General features: G+C 35.9%; 1 protein-coding gene across 1 annotated transcript in view; it reads left to right on the top strand.

Moving 5' to 3' along the window:
- LOC148945205 (uncharacterized) overlaps positions 1-16,219 on the top strand; it is a 149,826-nt gene that overhangs the window by 93,319 nt on the left and 40,288 nt on the right. The window contains exon 8 of the mRNA XM_089098604.1: positions 522-703. Coding sequence (XP_088954730.1) covers positions 522-703 — 182 coding nt within the window. The remainder of the gene's footprint in view (positions 1-521; positions 704-16,219) is intronic.

Genomic DNA, 16,219 nt, shown 5'->3' on the forward strand with positions numbered 1-16,219 from the left:
AACTAGTAGAACTTCGCGCCACTATTTTACCTACTCAATTTGTTTTGATTGACTGACCAAAAACATCGGGGGAGGGACATCCCCCTCCAACCGCACGTGAAGCCCCTGTCTCCTCGTAAAGTGTCTGCGATTCGCTGTGATAGTATTCCCAATAAAATTGTCCAAATAATATGAAATTGGAGGCCTTTTCAAAAGACTTAACAATATTGGACACTAAAAGATTTCCATGAAATTGTAGCTAATCTAGAAGATAACTTCAAATATATACAAGAATATTCGTCAATATAACTTCCCTGCTAATGTTCGTAATAATGAACAATAAATGAAAATAACGAACGATAATAATAATGAATATGTTCGTAATATTGTTTCGTAATGTTAATATTCCACACGTTTTTAGGCTAGTTATTCCAAACGATATATAATCGATATAAGCTTCTCTTGGTTTCTTGTTTTCTTTTATAGTAGCCTGTATATTTTTGTGTAACATATTGTGAATTAGTCCTGGTATTTCTTTTTAGAGCCTTATTACTTAATAATGGAATACGTCATGGGCGGTAGACTCCTCACATTCTTGAGAAATCATAGAAGCAAAAAGTCGTATTATAACTTCTCAAGGGATCCCGAAACTCTTACATCGTATGATTTGATAAGCATTTGTAATTCCGTAGCCAAAGGGATGGAATTTATCGCATCTAAAGGGGTAAGTATTCCTTCCTGAATTATTGAATTACTGCTGAAGAAAAATGAACGAGACGTAGACACAAGAGGGGTGAAGATTTAGATCTTCCCAAACTCTCTTTTGCATAACTTTACTGAACATTAATTTACCAATGTTAGGTTTGTTAAACTGATGTTAGATTTCATAAAAGATATCTTTTGTGAAAAAAAATTAGGTTCTTCTTGTTGATGTGAGATGTTTTTATTTTAATTCCTGGGATAAGTAGCAAAACAGGCACAGGTTACGCTTGAAATCTGAGACAAAAAATCTAGTTTAAAAAAACATTAATAAAAAATAAATACAAAAAATTAAGACTGGGATTGAATTTGAAAATGTAGCTGTGTCAGTGGAAAAAAAAATAGACATACTATCATCAAGAATAGGTTATATCTATTTTAAGACTCTATAATTGCTTTAAAAATATAATTTTCAAACCTCAGGTATTGTGGTCTTAGATACCGGTCTGGAATACTGGTTCTCGGACCATTGCTTTCCTAAGGCCATAATAATATCAATACCTTGAAAAACATGAAAATTGCATATTGGAATGTATCAACGTTTAAAACAACTATTGTATCGACATGTTGATTGATAAATTCAGACGCTAATGATGCCAATGAGAATATTAGAGAAAATGTCTAGTAACAATTGAATACTAATCTGGAGAGTTTAAAATTTGACAGTGTTGAAGATGGACGAATAGTTTTAGGAAAATAGTTTGTAAAGTCGCTGATGGTGTCATAAGGAAGAAAGTTAGAAACGTAACTAGGAATATTAACGAAAATGCTTTCTGTTTAACAGAGACGAGGAGAGGCTTGCATAAGAGTTATTTTAGTGATAGATTAGTATGAAAGTAAGGAGAATGTAAAAAAAGTGGAGAAAGTTTTAAAATATGAATTGAGGAGTTTTGCAGTAGAGATCATGGAGAAAATTGCCGAAGATCTGGAAGATGCAGCCAGGCGGCATTATAGTAAAATATTTTAATGTCATGTTAATTATAGAGGCGTTAGCCTGGTTTATGTAAGAAGCAAATTACTTTGTATGCTTAGACTTAGGAATGCTATAGATAAAGTTTTAAGAGAAGAACAGTGTGGTTTTAGGAAGGGTTGAGGATGCATCGAACAACTTTCTCTCTTAGGTTAATAATTGAGAAGTGCCTGAGTCATCAAACACCTTTAGTCATTAGCTTTGTAGATTATGAGCAAGCATTTGATTCAGCACAAAGAAAAGTATTAGCTAAGGTGCTATCCTTGTATGACCAGATAAGTGCATCAAAGTGATTAGTGCCATGTACGGAAATAACATTGCTGTGGTTAAGCTAAGAAATGTGGTTAGTAGCTGGTTTCGTATTAGCTCAGGAGTTAAGCAGGGTTGCGTTTTATTCCCATTTATATTGATGATTCCGATGGACTTTGTCCTAAGGAGCGGAGCAAGGGCAGTGGGAGAGCACTGGACTTATATTATGCCTAGATGAAAATGTTAGAGCAAAAGATGAAGAGATGAAGATATGCCTAGATGAAGAGCAAAATAGATAAACTTTTAGAGGTTTTGCGAGTTCAGGGTGCAAGAATAGGTTTTAAAATTAATATTAAGAAGACTAAGTCACAAAGACTAGGAATAAGTGAAGGTGAAAAGGTAGTGCTGGGTAAAGAGAAGGTTGATCATGTGGACTGATTCACCTCTCAAGTTTGTATTATTAGTTAAAATGGTGGGTGCAATGAAGATGTTAAAAGTAACCTAGGTAAGAATAACCTAGTAGAATAAAGATGTTAAAAGTAAGAATAGGAAGATAACTCTGCGAACCAAGATTAGAATATCAGAAACTGCAGTGATGACGGTCGTTAAGTATGGTTTTGAAGCGTGGGTGCTCCAAAAAACGGAGGTTTTTCGGAAAAACGGTGGTTTTTCGGAAAAACGGCTAGGTGTTTTCCAGAGAAATTGTCAACGGATTCTTTTGGGTACCCGATTGACTGACCTTATCTTAAACAGTAAGCTGTATGAAAAATATGGTTCAATCCGGCTTTCTAGGGCTATAATGAGAGAAAGTTTGAGATGGCTAGGCCACGTTTTGCGGATGAAGGATGACAAATTGCCAAAGGTTTTCCTTGTCAGCCAACCATTTAGGGCCAAACGAAAAGCTGGTCGCCCCGACTGGGGTGGGAGGATGTCGTAAGGGAAACTTAGGGGAAATGGAAATGTGTGTGTGTGTGTATGTGTGTTTATATATCATTAGTTATCACAACATAATATTATAATACTATAGCCTAAAATGTGCAATTACAATAAATTCTACTCACATTTCCTGTAAAGTTTGTTTATCTTTGAGACCATTTGGCACTCCTCTACCACAGGCACCCAAAGGCATGATGGACTCCGCTCCCTCGCTTCGCTTCTGTCCTAGTAATGTATACGAAGACATTAAAAGTGTAAGACAGACATTGCGAATCTTTATTTTTGCCAGGAACTATGAAAAACAAAAACAAAAAAACAATGAAATGATGAAAGATCAGGTATAAAAACAAAAATTGTATTAAGAATAATATCATGAATTTTTGATTAGGAATACCTTCAAATATCTGTGTTTACCAGCGTACTTTCACTGACATATTCTATGTTTCAGGTACATGAAACAATTTTTCTTGGCTGTAATATTGATTATCAGGTTTTCTTCCTTGTGAAAAATGGCAAATGTCACGCCATTGTTTTGCAGAATAGTTTTTAGTATCGGTGATTTCCGGCGAGGGAATCCAAAATTACCAAGACGATAGTTGATTTTAAGAAATCCATTATCTTGCAATAGAAAGATTTCTGCTTCAAGTAAAGGTCATCTTTAACCATCCTTTTAAACTTTCCAGAGCTTTCTAAAGGCTAAGAAAAAATAAGCCAAAGCGTTCTATTTCAGTAAATAAAGTGTGTTTTCTTGTTGAAAAATTAATATTGACCCAGATACCTCACAGGGATGGAGTGGGGCTTACTAGCGTCGCAATGTATGCAGAAATGTGTGCCTCTGACTCTACCCTTGTGTCCTTTCCTACTCAGCTAGTAACATATATGATCTAAATAACTTATCAGAACATCGGAGCTGAAAACTTATCGGGGAATTCATTGTATTTCGTTAGATATGCCCTTCAATGTATTGCAATTATTTTGTTATTGGAATGGCTGTGTAAACTCTACCCAGATGAAAGCTTAATGTTCAAGCAACTGTTTGAGTAGACTAAGACTTCTGATGAGGCGATCATCATAGATAAAACATAACTGTTCGGTAATATCATTGAATTTCTTCTCTAACTCGTGCATGATGTACTCAAGGTCATCTGTTTAAAGATTATTGACCATTTTTTCCTGCTTCGATTGCTGAAAAGAAAAAAAAGGTTGCGTAAAATTATGAGGAAAACGTGCTCAGAACAATTGCTAATAAATTTGTATGGGTATTGTTGTGACTACTTCGAAGAATTAAATCCGTGTTTAGCTTATTTTACTAGAGGAAATGCATATTTTTTTTCTTTTGTTTCACTGTCTAAAAAAGAAATAATTTTGTACCTACGGCGTGATAAATCTTTGTGGCCAGAAATTACTGGCGAGGTAACTTTTTTATTACTTATTCTATTGATAGTTCTTTTCTTTCAGTAAAAAAAAAATACACATACGCGTGTCAGGGTTTTTATTGACTTAATTTTAGTAAGTCCCAAACCTACCCATAAAGGAAAATAAGTCTAGTTTTATAGTCTTAAGACGAGATTCATTTTCCCCTATCTAACTTTAATATCTATGTATTTATGTATTGATTGCTTAATTTCACCTTAAAACTGACTTCAACTTTATGTTTTGTAAAAGCTTAAACTGTAATGGGTTTAAAGCTGAAATACGAAGTCTAAATTGAACATGAAATTCTGGGAGAAATAATCTCCAATTGGTATTTCTGTCCAGAAATAAACTTATTTAAAGCTACTACATTCTAAAAGCCAATATACTCTGAATCATATCATTTTGACTAATTAAAAAAAAAAAAAAAAAAAAAAAAAAAAAAAGTTGACACCATTATAGTGTGGTCCTGCAAAGGATCCAGCGGATTTATATGCTCTGCTCGATTTGTTATTTCGCAGAAACTAATCCTATACTTTTATGAATCTATATGACTAAAGTTCTCATTGCAGAAGGGCTTTAATGGCCGTCTATAAATTATAGCGTTTTGTGCCCGTTGATTTGAAAAGACAAACAAACATAAAAATCTCAAGGAATTAGTGTTTAGAGTGATTTTAAATGGCCCCGTAGTATTTTGAACCACCAACACCCCCACTACACCCCTATGCAAACTACGACCGCCTTCTTCAAAATCTATTAGCTACTTTTAACTGGCACCTCAGCTCAGGTAGAGTATGTTCGAAACACCTAATATAATACCGTTTTTGGTTCAAAGTCACATTTAGTGAATCCTCTAACCTGGTTTCTAATTTTCACATCTGAAGCCCGTTTTCCCGCCTATGTTGTGCTTTTAAATTTACTAGCACAACCTAGGGCCTTGGTAAACTTAAGCCTAGAACTGACAATCCGTGCAGGAACATACACGGTAATTTATTTCTGCTGTCACCATGAGGGGGGGGGGGCAAAGCTGGTTTAACTTTTAAAACCAGGTAATTTATGCTTCAGGCGTAGAGAAAATCGTAAGACTTGGGCATTTTGGGCAAAGATGGTTGGGTCTGAAGTACCCCCTCCCCCCAGGAAGTACTCCTCTAAGTCTGTGTTTTTGCTCCTACAGTTCATTATGTAGAATTATAGTTCTTCAATACTGACTGTCGGTGAAAAAAATCCCTTCTGATTTCCGTATTTTTATTATTTGTTAGTTTTACATTATCTGAAAGAGCATCTCTACGTTATCAATCAATATCACTCCGTAAAGATCTCTGTTTTTTTTTTTTTTTTTTTTTTTTTAGCAAAAGCGGAGAAAGTGCCAATAAGCAAACTGCAGGACCTATAGGCTAACTTAGAAGAACTAAACATAAAGTGCTTGGGCCATTTCAAACAGTTTGTTTAACGAACTGTAAGTAAGGAGCGACCTGGCTTAATAGTAACCGAAACTCTAAAATACCGGATTTTGATACCAATAGCCACATCAAAAGAATCAGATTTCAGTGCTGATTTCAAATATATAAGTTTTATAAAGTTTAATCATACCCATCAAAAGCTACGTGCCTGAGAAAATTTGGCTGATTTTCGAAAAAAGGGGGAAAGACCCCTTAAAATTTATAGAACCTTAATGAAAATCACACCGTCAGTCTAAGCGTATCAGAGAACCCTACTGTAGAGGTTTTAAAATCATATCTGCCAAAATGTTGAATTTTGTATGTTTTGCCAGAAGAAAGTCACAAATACGTATTTATTTGTTTGTTGTTTGTGTTTTTTTTTCCCTAGGGGTGATCGTATCGACCCAGTGGTCCTAGAATATCGTGGGAATATTGTGCTCATTGGAACGGAAATTAAAAGTTCTAGTGCCCTTTTAAGTGACCAAAAAAATGGAGGGCAACTCGGCCCCCTCCCACGCTCATTTCTTTCCCTTAAGTCACCCGATCAAAATTTTGAGATAGCCATTTTGTTCAGCATGGTCGAAAATATAATAAATATGTCTTTTAGAATGACTTAATCCACCAAAGTCCCTGGGGGGAGGGCTGAAAGTTATGAACTATACACAATGTTTACATATTGTATTGGTTATTGGGAAGTATACAGACGCTTTCAAGGTTTTTTTTCTGGTAGCGGTGGGGGGGGGTCGGTTGTTATGTGGGAAGATCTTTCCATGGAGGAAGTTTTCATGGGGGAAGGGACATTGATATGAAGGGGGTGCCGGATTTCCCATCATTATTTAAAAAATCGATCAAATTAAAAAAAAAAAAAACAACTTTTTCAACTGAAAGTAAGGAGCAACATCAAAACTTAAAACGAACAGAAATTACCAAGTATATGATTGGGTTCGCCCCCTAGTCAATACGTCGCTCTTTAAGCCAAAGAGTTTTTAGTACTTTCATAAGAGTTATTTATTCTAATTAACGGCCTATGTGATTAAGGGGTCACTTTTAAAGAATTGGAAGAAAATTCGAACTTTAGCGTAAACAGCGAGATGTTGACTAGCGGATGAACCCCCTAATATACTTATTAAAAATATATGGATATTGAAGTTCGTTGCGTAAGTTAATTCGTAAGTTACGTATATTTTATACTAATAAAAACGTTTGCAAATAAAATTAAACAACTTTCGGGAAAGCCATTTAACCAGATAAAAGTAAAATTAATCTACAATTTTTTTTTAAATTATTTGTGTACGGTGAGCCAAAATCAAAATCTCCATTAATTGAAAAACGCTCAAAAATTAAATAAAAAAATAAGTTTTTTTAACTGAAAGTAAGGAGCAAAATTAATACTTAAAACGAACAGAAATTAGTCCGTATATGAAAGGGGCTGTACCCTCCTCAACGCCTCGCTCTTTACGCTAAAGTTTTTTATTGTTTTAGAAAATAAAGTTGTGAGAAAGAGTCTAACTTTAGCGTAAAGAGCGACGCGTTGAGGAGGGGACAGCCCCTTTCATATACGGAATAATTTCTGTTCGTTTGAAGTTTTAATGTTGCTCCTTACTTTCAGTTAAAGAAACTTTTTTTTTTTTATTTAAACCTTTTAAAGATCACAAACGCTTTTAGCTGCAAGGACAAATCCTGCCTGATAATATAGGCAAATGCAAAAGGAACAATGGTATGCGTTCCAAAAACTTTTATCGGATGTGACTGTCAACGCTTGGTAAGATCCCCGAGCTCTAGTTCCTTATCAAGATTTCCTTGACCCAATTTTCGGGAAAGGTTCCATCCATCTTCGGTTAGCTTGTTTTTTGGTCAAAGCTTAGTTATAACAAAAGAAAGGAGGGCCCTGCCGCTTTGATCGACAAGGAGAAAAAAATAACAGATTGGGCAAGAAAATGGACTATCATAGATGAAAAGATAAAAGAAGTAATAGATGGAAAGGCATGCAGCCCCTCTACTAGCCTTAATAAATCTGTGATTGCGAAAAAAACGTGTTGCTTCTCGTTTAGACAGATTTTATGGAATGGAAGGAAAAATTTATCTTTAGAACACCAGTGGAAGTTTAGCAAAATCAGAAGAAAATACCATTGCTTCCATACTGGGTACAGGGAAGGCGCTAAACTCACACCTTAACGCAAAAATAAGCGGTCGAAGTCTCAGGTGGCAATGTCATATGAAGAGGAAATTTATATTTTCTTGATTTATGTTTAAATGGGTTTCTTTTATTTTGTTCTTGATTTGTTTTCACCATCGTTAAATCGGTGTGCGTTCAGTGTTAAATTTGTGTGATAATCACATGGTAATACAGATCATTTCTTCCCAGAAAACTGCTCCATTTGCTCATCTTATTTGTTGGATAAGATATGATAGTCATGGATTAGGATAGAGAATATACAAAGGTACCGACTTGAACAGGCTGCCAGATGTGACGAATTATGTTGGTAAAAGCTATGGTAAATCTAAAACAAAGCATGAAGTTATCGCCACTCATTTTTCCTTATGCTCAATTAATAAAAGAGAAAGTTTTACGGCCAAAATTAAGATTTTAATTGCAGATCCTGATTATGAAGCGCTTCAGGGTTGTTGTTTCTGTTTTTAGTTAGGTGTTGAGTCTATGGCATCCTCCGTTTAAAGGGATAGTTATTGGCTACTATTATTTGCTTGTACAGCGTATACCTTGGCAATGAAGTTTGGTGGAGGGAACTCAAAATGTCATGATTCTAAGTGAGGTGAGTGCGGAGTTGAAATCATTAAAAATGGTTTCGCTAAGTTCACGAAAACTGAGAGCTCGACTACTGCATATAGTAGTAGGCTACTTCCTTTATGTAAAGAAATCTGCCGTATATTCGATGTTTTTGCACCGTATTTCTCAATAATGTCATTTTTTGTGGCATATGTCACTCTGCCCAAGACAAAGGATGTACCTCAGATTTTCATATTTTTAAAGGAAAGTTTTAAGGATTTAAACGAAAATAGTATTGTAAAATAACAATTTATTGCTCGGCAGTGTGCTTTAGTTTATCCTGTAGAACATCAAATAAAGTGGAGTTGTCGTTGAGATTGAGAAACTGAAACTTAGCTGGGCTGCTCTCCCCAGCCTCCCATATATTCATTTTTAAATACGACCAGTGGAAAAAGGCTCAATAAATTTTTACCACTTTCTAACTAATTTCTAATAATAATAAAAACAAAAGAATAAGGCGTATCCTTTGCTTTGAGCACACCGCGACGATAACTTCATTACGTCATGGAATGATCATGATAATGACTTCTGGTGATGGGCAATAAGCAAAGGGAATTTAATAAGTCGCACGTTGAAAAAAACTTTTCCATTCATTTGATTTCAACCTGGAAAAAACATATTTCCATTTACTAAGCTATATTATCTGACCAGCAAAATTTGAAATCATAAAGATGGTAATTCAAAATATTTTGAGCATATTATAGTCGCTATTTCTCCTTTTTCCCATAAGAATAAAAATCCACAAACCATAATTTTTAGTTTTAAAGCTATTGAGTTGACAGCGAATGCTTTTTTTAAGAAATAGCATGGGAAGATATTTTGTTTATAGAGCGGAAAATAAGTTTTTCATTATGGGTAATTGGCGAGAGGTGATGAAAAAAAAAAATGTAATTTATACTTATACACTGGGTTTAATGACGCAACAAGTGGTTTTTGCTGAATTATATATAAGCATTGATGGTGCTGTAGTGTAGGTTAAATACGATTTTTTTTTTTTGTAGATTTTTTGCCTCCATAGTATTTAAGTTCTTCATATTGCCATGTCTTAAACTAAAGGCGGTATTTGGGAATCTTTCGCATAGAAACTAGTTACCATAACTAGTTAATTAAGTTAACTATTTAATAATAATTAAAAGCGTTCTCTTCTAGTGTTTTTTTTTTACGATGGATGTTTTTGAAGTGCCATATTTACTTCATAGTTAATTAAAAAAAACTATGGAAAATATTTTTCAAAGAAAAGTATTAATACCAGCAAAAATAAAGGCGCATTATAATGCCAATTCAAAACGACCAAAAATTACTAATTTACGATCAAAGAATAAATGAAATCCAAAACAAACATAAATGAAAATAATTGATCATATATAACATGAAGATAACACAATAAATGAATAAATAAATCTTCAAACTAAAAGCGAATAAATCTATCGTCAAACTAAAACCGAACAAAAATTACTACAAACAGGACTTTGGCTACTGCCCCCTTTTCCTAACCGTAAAAGTTCTAAAGCCTATTGCGTCATTTGCACTTTATTGAAAACAAAATATATATTTTTTTTGTGTTAATAAGATCGAGAAATAAAAAACAAGCGTTGTTAAATAAAATCTTAAACTGCTGAGATTTTTAAGAATTAATATCATTGTACCGTATATTAAATATTCAGTTTTTAATATCAGTTTACGAAAAATAATTCTCAATCGACGAATAAAAGATCTTAAGCCGAACTGGCCAGCCATGACAAAAAACCAACAAAGAGAAAAACATATATTTGCTAACCTTTCGATAAATAGGGACACAGGTAATTTAAATATTGACCCAATGTATGATAATCTTCTAAAGAGTGAATCAACGAACAATAGGGGAGTTAAGATTTTAAATAATCACCAGAGGTCTGTTTTACCTGCTAGACCAAAACGGTTTGCTTCAATAATAGCCAATAAAAGGATTATTTCGCAACAGAATAATCAAAGTAATTTCCAGTTTTTTTGTTTTTCCTCAGTTACTCTGGTGTTCTCACTGAAGTAACTCTATAATAGGATCTTTTCCCTAAGTGGATTAGTTTGCGCCAATTGTTTTTTTTTTTTTTTTTTTTTTTTTTTTTTTTTTAGCTTGTTTTTTTTTGTATCTTGTTCCTCTTGTGTATCTTTCGTGCTGAAGACGACTTGTTCGGATACAGGCGAAATATCCGCAATGTTTTTACATTTTTCGTTTCCTATCTCTCCACTGGCCGCAGTCTCATTTGTTGTTTTTTTTTTCACTGAGATTTTTCTCTTTATTTTTTTTTTTTAATTTTCAATCAAACGCGAATGACACAATAGGCTTTAGAACTTTTATGGTTAAGGGAAGGGGACAGCAGCCAAACCCTTTGTAGTAATTTTGTTTGTTTTTAGTTGAGGGGTAATACCCTTCAATATTCTCCGAAATTCCACCTCAGTACCCTTAGCTTTTTTGGACACACCCAAGACCAAACATTCCCCCCTTTCCCAGTAATAAATCTTGCTAGTAAAAAAAGGAGAAATTGTATAAATTACCCTCCTTGTCCTTTGGGGAGGAAGCACCACCAAAAGCTTAATTGTTAGACCTTTTGACTATTTTTAACAGAATGGCTTTTTAAAATTTCTATCAGCGTGAAGGAGGGGGGAATTGGTCGCAATCCAATTACTGTTCAACATCCCTATCAACATGCCCTGAGAGTTTCAACTTAATACCCGCAGCTGTTCCTCAGATATTGCTGATACAACCTTTTAACAACCATCCTGCATATTTTGTATGTTCGATTTTGTGTATATTTGACATCTCCCGCAATATTTCTTGACAGGTTCACCTTAATAGCCTAAGCCTGTTTTGGAGACCCAGGATGAAACATACCCCCTTTTGCCATTAACAAACCTTATATGTAAACAATGGAGAGCTTACATACTTTCAGCCCTTGCCCAACTGGCTGTGGGGCGATCTTCAGACTATTTTGAATAAGATAGACACTTAAAAATTGTTATCGGATGTCTTTGGGGGGAGGGTGGCTGAAAAGGGCGTGGGAGGGAGGCTAGTTGCCCTCCAACCACTTTTCAACATGCCCTGAAATTTTCAACTTAATACCCTCATCTTTTCCTACGATATTGCAGATATACCTTGTTTGGTCCGTTGCCCTTCGATCACTGTTCAACATCCCTGTCAACATAACCTGAAAGTTTCGACTTGATATCCTCAGCCGTTCCTTGTATATTGCTGATAGGCCCTTTTGGCAACCAACATGCCCATACTATGTTTTGTTTTTGTTCAACATTCCTCTCAACATTTCCTGAAAGTTTCATCTTAATACCTTAAGCCTGTATGGAGACCCAGGATCAGACATGCCCCCTTTTCCCAATTATAAACCTTATATGTAAACAATGAGCAACTGGCATACATTACAGCCGCACCCCAGGGGGTTGGAAATGGGGAGTAATACCCCAAAGTAATAGTTATAAGATCTTCGGACTACAGGGTTTGTCCGGAAAATAATAGGACTGAGTCGATTTAAAAACATTTGTTGAGCCAATCATTACAATTCTTTAAAAACTATTAAAATAGGCTCCTTCTGCGTCAATGCAGCGCTGCCAGCGCGATTTCCAAGCATTGAAGGCGTCACGGTATGCATTCTCCGGAATAGCCTTAAGAGCCGCGGTGCATTCTGTTTGGATCCCCTCTGTCGCCACAAAATGCTTGCCTTTCATCGGCCTTTTCAGGCGAAGAAACAAAAAATAAGTCCGGGGGCCACATCTGGACTTTAGGGCGGCTGTGGAAGTGTTAGGATGCCGGTCTTGGTCAGGTAGCTGTTCACGAGAAAGGCGATGCGAGCTGAGCGTTGTCGTGTTGCAGCTTCCAGTCGACTGCGATGTCTTGTCGGACCCGATTGACCCTTCTTTTGAGTCTCTTGAGCACTTCCACATAAAACTTGGCGCTGAAGATTTGTCCAAGAGAAACAAATTCATGGTGGACGATGCCTTTGATGTCAAAAAAGATAATGATCATCGTTTTCACTTTAGGTTTCCTCATTCTTGCCTTTTTTGGGCGAGGAGACGCTGACGTGTGCCACTCGGAAGATTTCGTCTTTGTTTCGGGACCATACTTAGAGATCCAGGACTCGTCACCTGTGATTACTTTATTCAAAAATTGGCGGTCACTTTCACACATGTTCAAGTTTTCTTGGCACACTTCCACTCGCCGCAATTTCTGGTCGTCAGTGAGCACTTTTGGGCCATCTTCGCGCACATCTTGCGCTTGGGTAATTAAACGAATATTTGATAGACGGTCTGAGTTCAAAACTTTGCGCACACGAGTCACATTGTCGGTGTTTGCCGAAATCGAAGCTCTTCCAGCACTACCTTCGTCGGCGACCTCTTCTCGGCCCTCGGAAAAGGCCTGGTGCCACCGAGACACACCATTTCTCGATAAAGCAACATCTGGGTAAGCCTGCTTGATCATATCAAACGTCTCTGTTGCAGATTTACCGAGTTTCACACAGAATTTAATCACGTACCTCTGCTCTAACTGACGCTGCATTTTTAGCTTGCACCACTCGCAGAAACACAGTCGCGCAAAAATGTCTGTCCTGACTCTCCAGGTGCTCGGAGACAACTGACCAGCCACTCGTTTGGTAGCTAGGAACGTCGTCTACTGAATCCAGTCGGCGCATGCACGCTCCGAAGTACATTCGCGGCGCAAGAAAATCAGTCCTATTACTTTCCGGACAAACCCTGTATATTGAACAAAATTGCTATATCAAAATATTTATTCTATGTCTTTATGGGGGGGGGGCGAAGGGCAGGAGGGGGACTCGTCGCCCTTCGATAACTTCCGACTCTTGTACCCGTTTCATATAAAATGGCTCTGGAAAAAATAAAATAGATGTATAATAATAAGAATACAGTGAAGCCTTATGGCTCTTTATTATAGGCAACGCTTGACACTCTGAAAAGCAGGAATAAACTTTAATGATTGAGAGGGAAATACCATATGCTAAAATAAAGTCATATCTTTTTGCTGCGTATTGTATGATTTACAGACTAGTTCTCGTTCAAATGTTAAAAAAGCTAGCACCCGTGAAAGGGCTGAAAACTTTACCTTCCCTCCTCTGTAAGTATGGCAGTTACACTCTTATATTTTACACAAGACGATATTCTCTATAAATGTGAGAGTCTTTGACTTTGCATTTGACCGTGACTAAACAAATTCAATATAAACATTAGTCAAATAAACTAGACCTAATCCAATTCTGTCTTAACCCTGACCCATCGCATGCAGAGTTGCCAAATTTTTGGTCCATGAGTGTGTCTCCAAAGCATCCAAAAATGTGTTATTTGTAGCTAAAATGTGTCCATCTTGACCTTTCAAACACTAGAGTTAATTTTTTTCCGGTTGTATTATTAACCAAAAGACGCTTAGAAAATATCTTTCAAAGCGGCCAGTTAACATCAAATACAATGAAAACGAAAAAGATCTATATAAAACATTAATACAAAATGAATTAGTGTGGGCGCACGAAACTTGTATAAAACATATAAATCTCTTACTTTGGAGAAAATCCCTTACTTAAGAGATCTCAGGCAAAACTTGTATGCCCAAAAAAAGAGAGAAAAAGCACTACTTTGGTGAAAAGTTAAATTTTTTTACAAAAATATATATCCAGTTGAGAAATCTTTCGATTTACGTCGTAAATTTACAAATTGTGTCCCTTTTTGCCTTTATGTCCTGGCACATGGGAATGTGTCCTTTTGACATAAAATGTGCCCAGCTGGGCAATCCTGATCTGTATCACAATTGTTCCTGATTGTATCAAATTCCTAATATCACAATTAGGAATGTATATAGGGGGCTGTGGAGAATGGCAGCTGAAGTCTTGGTGTTTTTACAGTTTTTGTCCTTTGTAGACTAAAATTTTTTATATGATTCGTCCTTTGTGCTTCTCTGGGGAATTGCTGTAACTTTTGTATCACAATTGTTCCTGATTGTATCACATTCCTAATATCACAATTAGGAATGTATATAGGGGGCTGTGGATAATGGCAGCTGAAGTCTTGGTTTTTTTTTTACAGTTTTTGTCCTTTGTAGACTAACATTTTTTAAATGATTCGTCCTTTGTGCTTCTCTGGGGAATTCCTCTTCCTCTACCTACTATATTCCTCTGTGTAAGGCTCTGTCAGGGCTCTTGCAGCTTGGCGTTATGCTGGTAAGCTAATTTATTTTGGTTTTGTAAATGAATTATGTACCAAACTAGCCAAAAAGGATGACAGACGACAGGCATAAAAAAGCATAAAAATCGTAGTGCAGAATTTAAGAATTCAACTAAATTTGAAAAGAAAAGCCTAAAGGCTTCAGAAAAATTTCTTCAACCATGAAAGACGTTGGAAATTTAAAAAGGATAAAAATACCCCTTAAAGGAATAACAAGAAATGAGGCATTTCATTCTTGAACTTTTGTGATCAAAATCAATTAATAATTTTTAGGCATTATATATTCAGAAAATGTATTTTATATATAGCGGAATAGAATACTTGGTTTTAAAACATTGAGATAATAAAATCTCAACCTATAGAATAAAAAGTAGGGGGGGGGGGGTAGGGGATCGATAACCCTTTTTTGTCAAGCACAGGAAAAAACAGGTTTTATTTTAGCTTAAACCTAGTAAAGAGCATCCCACTGTTTTTAAGGTATTGCTCTCTGCTATAACATTTAGAGAAATGTTAGCATAATGCAATGACTGCGTATAACGTAACGAATGTGGCATTCACTCTTAACTATGTTGCATCTACTGCTGAAACCGTGACACCTACTTTGAATCCCAATTTAGAATAAGTAATTTTTGTCTTATTCTTGTTTTCATTTAAATTGAAACGCACTAAGTTCGGAATTCTCTTTGAAAGATGTAGATAGCATACAATATTTCATTCTATTTATTTTGTTGATTGCTTAATGAATCAACTTTGTCTAAATACTTTCGGTGAAAGACTATGGAAAACATCAAAATCTGCGTTTCCATTTCATGTTTTACGGACAAAACAACCAAATGGACCAGCTTATTGGAAACCTCATTCTCCCTTGCTCTGTTGAAAAAATACATTTGTCAAAGTTTCATTGGTTGATTCGCTTTCCAACTTGCCCGTTAAACGGCAAATGAAAACGAGGCTTAAGATTGGAAATTCAAGCTGGTTTGAAAACCATCAACCTCCACTCTATGTGATGGTACCTTGAAACATGTAACCTGTCTATGATTTTTGTTTTGTTCTGTGCCGGTCAGGGCGCCGATGCTGCTTTCTGCCTAAGTAAAGAACGATGTTGGCACAATGTATCATTTTTTTTTTTTCTAGACCAGGGCATGTCGTATCAAAGGAGTTGTCGTAGAAACTTCGGGAAAGGGAGCATTCGACAGAAAGCTTGAGGGGAAAGTGCCCTTTTGAATAATCGAACGTGATTTGAGGGCAGTAAGCAGCACCATCACACCCACCATTTATCCAAAGCAATCCAATCAAAATTTTGAGATAGCCATTTTGTTCAACGTAGTTGATTTCCTGATAGAAATTATGTTCTTGAGGAAGACACTCCCCCACAGCCCTCAGGGCAAGGGTTGTAAGTTATGCCCTGGGGTCATATAAGGTTTTTATAAAAAGCTTTGAAGTAGAAATTTCAAAAAGAGCTCATTCGATTGGAAA

This window comes from Artemia sp. Qi Xiang Cuo, chromosome 13, assembly GCF_049724085.1.
Source record: "Artemia sp. Qi Xiang Cuo chromosome 13, ASM4972408v1, whole genome shotgun sequence".
Lineage (NCBI taxonomy): Eukaryota > Metazoa > Arthropoda > Branchiopoda > Anostraca > Artemiidae > Artemia > Artemia sp. Qi Xiang Cuo.